Here is an 8,513-nt window from a genome sequence, read left to right on the forward strand (position 1 = left end):
CCTCCTAGGAGAAGGACATCTGTTAGCCATGTCCTTCCTTGCAAGCTGTTTGCCGCTGGTATATGCGATCTTGTCACATTTGGTAGATTACAGAAAACGTCTGGTAACATTATGATGATCGAAAATAAGGATCAAGATGAGACATAGTGGAGAAATCCACAATAGTTCGCGCCGTTTTTCAGGAACGTTGACGTTCTTATCTCCCCTTAACGGAGGGAAGACTTTCTCATTGAAGTGACAATCTACTAATTAAGCGATAAAAAGATCACTTCCAAGGGTGTAAGAGAATCTTAATCGATATTTATTAACATCTCTTTTGTGAAAACCCATAGTAGTACATTGCAACGGCTCAATTGGCACATAAAGTCTACACCAAAAACGCATAAGTACAAAACTTCAGGTTTGTAACTAGTTATTGTAACACTAAATAGGATTGGGTGGCAATGGGCCTCTGCCAGACTAACATAGTTGCATGCAATATTACATCACCTTACGTAGAAAACCCAAAGCTTGGTGAGCTTACTACAAAGTGTTTGTACAATCATTTAAAGGCATTTGATTATTGCTTTCTGTGAGATCGTTTGTGTATGAACATAGGGAATCAAAATATTCAACTCATGTACCCAAGGGAAATGTAATAATCATCAAATTTATCGATGTAAACGGTCGGGCATTATCTAGTCTTCTGGACTCTATGGATAATTGAGGTGGTGAGCTTGCAACCTAATAATTGGTGTCAAGATTCTAGCAAAGCAACAGTAGGTGTGGACAAACATGTCATCAATGTGTAGATACGTCAACTAAAACCATAAATTTTTATATGGTCCACATTTTGGTTGGATTAGTCCAAACTTGTTTTCTTGAATCCAATGTAGAAAAGATGGAGGATCCGTAAGTACCGTTAAGGCAAATTGCCTATCAAAATTCAGTAAAGTTTTTTGCCTAGCTAATTGCCTCATATGTTAGGGGATTTTATTTGTGGCAAGAAAAAAATTTATCTAGTCAATTGTGCAATCTATTGGTCATGCTTTAATAGATCATCAATTAGATTTCTCAACTTAATAGTATATTTGAAACCTACGTGAGAATTCTTGAATTTATAATAAAGGACTGGTAATGGTTAAGTATCTAGTTAAATCGTTCCCCATTGATCGAACTATGGTTATGCGAACACACACAATATGGACCCCTAGATTGATGTTGGAGGTTGATGCCAAAGGTGGTGCAGATGTAGTCAATGGAAATGACATGAACCTGCCATCTTGACGATATTCAAGAATTGTTTTGAGGTTTTGGCTTTTTGAGTGTTTTCGGAAGTAGCGGAGCAGCTGCAATAAGGTTGCTCGTGAGATTTCTCCCTAGGCTATGAATACTGAGCGTTTTGTATCGTGGATTGAAGATGAACCTCTTTGACTTAGACCCGTGCTAATGGCAGATACTGTAGACATTGTTTGATGTTTATTTTGGTGGTAACTGAGAGGCGGTCCTCTTCCTTTGGCATCGAAGGTTTTATTACAAAGGCTGGAGCTTACCAACCTATTTGTTTCCATTTTCATTCTTGTATTCAGCCCACCAGGTTCATGCTAGCCTTTAAAGGAGTTCAAAAAGATTGTAATTAACTTGTCTCCACATACTGTATTGTACACAACACCTTTATGCAACACAACATCTATATGCAACATGCAACTAGCTACCTACGTACAACATTTATGTATGAAATTAAACCTAGATAGAGTCCGATCAGTTAAGAATCATGATAGCTTCCAAGCTTTACCCTGCTTCATACTGAATTTCTTGAGCCTCCCAAATATCATGACAAGAATGAGGACGAACTTTCCTTGGGTACTCCATCTTCCGGCAAACCCATACCAAGCATCTTTGCAAGCACTATCATGTTTCAATAGACGTTTACAACTGTAGCCGGTGGAGAATCCAACATTTCCGTATCCACTACACATAAAACGCAGTTCAGTAAAGATAATGTTAAGTAGTGCTTGTTTTGTAATCTCATGTTCATTCATTATAAAACATCGTACTAAATCAATGGAATAACTATCTCATTTCAATGTTTAAAAATGCATGAAAATCATGTTATAAGTAATAGAGCACTGAAATATACCACATACCTATGTCAGAGATGGTACGAGGTATCCATACTATTTTACATAAATAAGAAGACATGGTTCGTCATGTAAGAATATGAGCATGTGTATTGAGTACGGAGAATCGCTTATTGGTCTCAAATTTAGATAGAAAAGCTTGATTAGAATGGATTACGAATCCATATTATTCTAGGATTAAAAGAACAAGAAACTGAATTCACTATTATATAAGGAAACGATTTCAGTTTCCCATATAGATTTTAATAGGGAAATCCTTGTTGGTTTTGGCTAGGATTATGTTCTGTATGTAATGGCGTCTGCTTTCACAAATATTACACTCAATATTGAACTAAGGACTACTATTAATTTGAGCCTTTTGTTTTTGGAGAAGAGAAGATTTATTGTTTCTTTGTTACTGGCATTGATCTGGCATCTTTATCAACTGGAGATCTGCAGGTATGTTATCCATCTGTTAAGGTTATGAATTATGGTTTGTGTTTTGATGGTTGTGATTCATATTACACGATCTTGGATTCTATGTTTGTTCTAATATGTCAAAAATGTTCTCATTCTAAATAGTATACGCATAAACTTCTAGAATAAAATACAGATGTTATCAACTGTAAAGTTGAGCTGTTAATTATTGTTTTGGTTCTTGCATGAATGTATATGATCCGGATTAACAGTATAGGACCATAAACATCTCAAATTATTATTCTGACAAAGAAGATTACTTATAGTTGTTATGAAACCACCTTCTATACTTGTTAAGTGCAGAGAACTAAATATAGTTAAACATAAGTATATACCGAAAAGAAAAAAGAAAAAAAAATAGAATTAGGTGTGTGCTTACCTAATTACTTCTATGGTGATGTTGAGCACATTAAAGTTGAGGGGGTCGTCCTTCATCTTATCTCTCTCTGTGATACAAACGAGAATGACGAACATTGCTATATAAGACAGTTGTGAGAATATTAGAGAATCCACCAAAGTCTTTATTGGATTTCGAATTCGACTTCCATTTGCTGAATCAATCTCTTCACAATCGCTAGTTGTTGGAAGAAATGTGGTATATGGTGGGAGATACCTGAATTGTATTAATAAAGTCGATTAAATTTACAGCCACAATTCATGTATTTGTGTGTGTGTGTGTGTGTGTGTGTGTGTGTGTGTGTATTCACAGAATCACAGCTACAATGCAGTTTGTGTATTACTTTAGAATAAATACTTGAAAGTTGTGTATTACTTTAGAATAAATACTTGAAAGTTGGCTAAAATGGTCTTGCTGTAGTATAAAATATTAAACACTTGGTGAGGGTTTTAGGGTTTGAGAATTGATGCGAAAGACCAATGTGAAGTTGTGATTATGTGGTGGAAAGGAAAAGAGGGGCATCAGGATCAGCTCCGCTCCCTATATGTTTGATTGACTTTATTCTTTAATCCTGGGAGAATGAGAAACCGCGACTAACATGAACGTACGGACCAACTAACCAAGGGTGGGGTCAAAGAACAATGCAAATAAAATCTCCCTTTCATTTCATATAGTGACAATTCATGATTTCTTACTTTGTTTATACTAGCCTTCATGCATGTGCTCACGAATATGCAAAATGCATTTTTTGAATTATAACGTGCTACACTCGACTTACATGTTTTAAATGTATTTATATGCGTAAATTGACAAAAGGAAAGTCAAATATTTGAAGTAAATGAATAATCTTAGATTTTGCTAGAAGAAACCCCTCATAAACCAATTAAAGCAGCTGAATTCGCATGGTAAAATTGGTCTATATAGAATTTACATTAAGAATGGATAAAATAATATTTAATAAATAATTGATTGAATCACATTATTACTAGCCCATTGTGAGGCTAAGCCCACCTCCCTCCTCCTTAGTGTAGATAATAACATTTGTTAAAAAAATAATCATTTGACAACTAATTTAATCACATTATTATGCACATGCAAAAGACCTTTTTTATAACCGGCATTACACGCCTCTTAAATGTTTTGAACGTGTTTAAAAATAAAGAAAATAACATTTAATAAACAACTGATTGAGTCATATTATTACTAGCTCATGTTTTGAACATGTTTAAAAATAGAGAAAATAATATTTAATAAATAACTGATTGCGTTACATTATTGATAGTTCACTGTGAAGCTAAGCCCACCCCCTCCCTTTTAATGTAGATAATATAATTCGTTAAAAAAAAAAATCATTTGACAACTAATTTAATCACATTATTATCTGCATGCGAAATATCTTTTTTATAACCGGCATTACACACCTCTTAAGATGTTTTGAACGTGTTTAAAAATAGAGAAATTGAATCACATTATTGCTAGCCTATTATGAGGTACTAATTTAAAAAAAAACATAAAAAATTAATTATTAAAAAAATACTGTTAAAATGACTTTGAAGTTTTTTGTCTTGGGGGCATTTTTATCCAATTATTTTTGTTGAAGCTTGGTAACACCAAAATCACTATTCACTTGTTCCATTGGCCTTTGAAGCAGGGCATTTTTGTTTAATTATTTTTGTTGAAGCTTGGTGACACCAAAATCACTATTCACTTGTTCCATTGGCTTTATATATATAGATAATAGATAATTCTTTATTTACAAGCAGATGATCGAGTAAATTGCAGGATGATGATGTCAGATTTGAAAAGAAAAGAAAAAACCCAACAATATTGATCCTGTGCAAGTGGTTTGAAAAAAGAAAAAAATTCGTCAGTACAAAAATGGATACACATGTGTTAAGTGTTATAAAATCAACTTTTGTACATATAGATTTTTGAATATTCTTGGAAGATATATGAAGCATAAGAAGGGTATTATGTAATCACTCAGTACTACGGTCTGGTGATATTCCTCTTCATTTGAAAGTGAAAGGTCTTAGGTTCGAATCTCGTGGATAACGAATTTGATACCAAATTAGGTTACACATTGTGTAATTTAGCCGAACTCTCCTTCCCTTTAGTGTAAAAATATCAATGTAGATGTAATAAAAAAAAGAAAAAAGAACGGTATTATGCATTGGACACGTAATTTCTCGATATATATCCTCACCCTTGTTCGTTTTTCAAGTTAATTTCAATCTACAGTAAATTAATATCTACTAATTCAGGGACTAGTAAAGGAAAACAACAAACCTATAACTAGCATGCTGTAATAACAGTCTAAATCATGACATTCATTGATCTAGGTGAAACATTAATTTAAATCACGAACACTATGGTATCTATTTTGGTTGAAGTTTTGAGATACAAATTTTGCATGCGACTCTCGAGGCCTTGTGATAAAATGGAGAAATTAATGAGAGAAAACAGTGACGAAGAAAGGAAAAAGAGGGGAATTGATAGATGAGGGTCGAAACATGTATGGAATGTTACGTAAAATGAAAACCTAAATGTAAACTAATCTGTCTCCCCTTATACTTCTTCCCTTACATTTAACAAAAACGAACACTAAAAACTAAAGGGGAAGGTGTTGCCCAACGAGGGAAATGACATGTATTCAAAAATAAATTTTTTATAAATAATATTAGAAAAATCATATTTATATCAGTGTTCCAAGAACTCACATAATTATTGCAAGAATAAATAACAGTATCCCAGTTAGTTAAAAGTGAATAGATAACGAGAAAAGTAAGAATCCTGATTCAAACAATAAAAAATGGCCAAATATTTTAGGGACAGAAAGAGAAACTCACATCATCACCACAAAGAGCACTAAGATTGCAGGAGAGAGAACAGAGAGATCAACAACGGATTCACCGCTATGTCTTGAATTCGTCACTTGAAAGATTGAGGCCACAAATTTCTCATACGCACTTAGACCATCCATGGCTTCTGATTTCCATTCCATGACACAAAATAGGATAAACTGAGCTACTATGAATCCCAAGACAGTAAGGGCCAGAAGAAAAGAGTGAAGACTAGACAGCAAATGACAGTAGCCCAATTCTTTATAATTCTTCAGTATGTAACTGAATTCTGCTCTCTTCGTGATTTTCTGCAAAAGCCAGATAAGAAACCAAAGGCACGACGGATACAATGTGTTCCCTATAAGGAGTTGAGGGAGAAGAAGCAGTAAAAGACCTGAGTTTTTCTTGAAAACGATCATGTTTTCATTTGTGGGAATATAACCACAATTTGCAAAGGTAGAAACAGTGGTGAAAATAGAAAATGTTTGGATTTCGATGCCTTTGCTTTGAAGTATTTGTCTTGCACTTGGTACAAGGGCTATGTACATGGAAACTAAAACAGAACCACCCATATGAACCACTAAAAGATATCCCAAAACTACATAACCCAAAATCCTAATGGACTTGTAGATATTATTTTTCTCATCATTTTCTAAATGTGAACGATCATTGATAAACCTCAACTCAAATTGCTCAAAAGACGTATTGTTATTAGTGTCTGGGGGATGGTGTCTGGTATTATCAACAACAACATCAACTCTGTCGTCGTCTTTGTGATTAAGAGATTTGGGAAAAATTTTGGACTTTGTGATTTGAAGTCCAAGCATGGAAGTGAAAACCTCCCCACCCAATAACATCAAAATGGTCAAAATAATTAGTTGGGTATTTGAAAAGACCTCCATTTCAACTGTTGACATGCTTGAGACTGTTGTGGCAGACACAGATGTGAAGAAGATATCATAATCTTTGGGCCTGAAAGAAGTGTTGGTGCTTGTTCTTGGCTTTGTGACCCTCAAAGCCAAATAACCAAAAAGAGAGACCGTTAGGAAATAAAAAAGCTGGAAACAGAAAGGGTTTGAATGAAAGAGCAGGACACGAAATAGTGAACGACTTAAAGCTATGCATGAATTGCTATAAAAGCTCTGTAGCTTTTTACCAACAGCTGCAAAGTTGTTCATCTCTTTCATTTCACTTGAGAGAAAATGGCATGTCGATATTCCGAGTAGGATGGGGTTTATATAGTGGCGCACCAGGTCCCGTTCCGGTGCTGATAGTGGGGTTTCCACCTGTGCATGATCAGTCCAACCTAACAAAGGCAAATAATTAGGTAGAGTGAAATGTGCTAATTGATCCTTTCACAAAATTTCACTTTATTTTCTATACTCTGATTTATCTCACTTTACCCTTCCATTCTTTGTCTCTCTCATTATTATTCCACTAAACTCCATCACATCAACCATTTGCTTGTTGACGTGGCAAGTACATTCTTGTATTATTTAAAAAAATAATAAAACATATAGAATCAAACTAAATAATGATAAAATTACAATTTAATTGTTAGAAAAGAGCCCAATACTGTCAAACACCCTATCCACAACTCTGCCCCCACCCCCCCTCCCCGGCGCCCCCCAGTGCTGCTCCGACAATCTCCATTTCCCACTGTCATCACTATCAACTCGAATATGACCAACTACCCTGAAGCCAATAATGAGTTGATTAATAGTTTAGAGAGAGAGAGAGAGAGAGAGAGAGAGAAAGAGAGAGAGAGAGAGAGTTATTGGAACTAAATTCACACACTGTCACTGGCGATGGAGATGCATAAATTCAAGTAACCTGTGAAAGAAAAAACAACCATGAGTAAGCCTAAGATATGGTGTGATTACTTACGGCGCACACCAAACCCTAAATTGTAGGAACTCCAAAACATATCAAGATCTGGTAGATTCAATGCCTGATCAGATCTCGTGTGTTGCAGAACAAACATGATCATTGTAGCAAAGTTGCTCAGACTTCACCCATTGCTCTGGAACAGGGTGATGGTGGCACCGCTGCTCCATCTGATCTAGCTCCACACAACGTTATCAAGTCCATGACTAGACTTCTGAGGAAGCTGTATTCCAATCCACTTACTTCTGCCCTAGAAAATTATGATCCCATAATTGCTCATAACTATGTATCTGAAAGGCACTTAAATTTCGAAGTAAGCTGGAATACATGTTGTTTGATCTTCTATATGGTGATTTGATTCTTTACAAAGTAGTGATGACATTTTTGGATTCAAACATGTGGTCTCAAAAGTCGTGCCATTAAGAATGTAATTATAAAGTCTACTTTCGTTGCGTGTGCATGAAAAATAAGAAATTACCTACGATACTCATTATTGATTTTAACCGTTAGATTCATTGATCCCAAGAGAATTCTATCTATGTTCAACGGCCAGATTGCTTCCTTTTACTCTATTTATTTAACCTTGGACATTTTTCCTTCATCTTTAAAAAAATCCCCAAATCATTCAGGGAAAAAAGGTTTCAACTTTCTTAACTCTATCATTAAAAAAATCTCTCAAATCTTCTCCACCTTTTTTTAATGGCGTTTTCAAGTAGAACTTCAAAATTGCCTTTAAAATTGCCCAAGGTTTAGTCGTACAACCTTCCACTAATGAAGGTTTGCAGCCGAGACAAAGGTCAGGCTTTCATT

The 8,513-nt window shown here is 35.0% G+C and overlaps 1 protein-coding gene across 1 annotated transcript; it reads right to left on the minus strand.

Moving 5' to 3' along the window:
- Positions 1-1,615: 1,615 nt before the first annotated feature.
- LOC103931615 (sodium transporter HKT1) lies at positions 1,616-7,008 on the minus strand. Its single transcript, XM_009341133.3, has 3 exons — positions 5,823-7,008; positions 2,956-3,189; positions 1,616-1,950 (listed from the first exon to the last, which is right to left on the minus strand). The coding sequence occupies exons 1-3, from the start codon at positions 7,001-7,003 to the stop codon at positions 1,752-1,754; spliced, it is 1,614 nt and encodes a 537-aa protein (XP_009339408.2). The 5' UTR covers positions 7,004-7,008; the 3' UTR covers positions 1,616-1,751.
- Positions 7,009-8,513: the final 1,505 nt, after the last annotated feature.

Source organism: the organism of the source record quoted next, unplaced genomic scaffold (genome assembly GCF_019419815.1).
Source record: "Pyrus x bretschneideri cultivar Hongxiangsu unplaced genomic scaffold, Pyrus_bretschneideri_v1 Contig36, whole genome shotgun sequence".
NCBI lineage: Eukaryota > Viridiplantae > Streptophyta > Magnoliopsida > Rosales > Rosaceae > Pyrus > Pyrus x bretschneideri.

Excerpts from the sequence above, each read along its gene's own strand:
- LOC103931615 (XM_009341133.3), bottom strand. The coding sequence starts at position 7,003 with ATGAAAGAGATGAACAACTTTGCAGCTGTTGGTAAAAAGCTACAGAGC. Across the intron at positions 3,190-5,822 it reads GTGCTCTTTGTGGTGATGAT|GTATCTCCCACCATATACCA; the intron begins GTGAGTTTCTCT and ends AATACAATTCAG. Across the intron at positions 1,951-2,955 it reads ATCACCATAGAAGTAATTAG|TGGATACGGAAATGTTGGAT; the intron begins GTAAGCACACAC and ends TTTTATGTGTAG.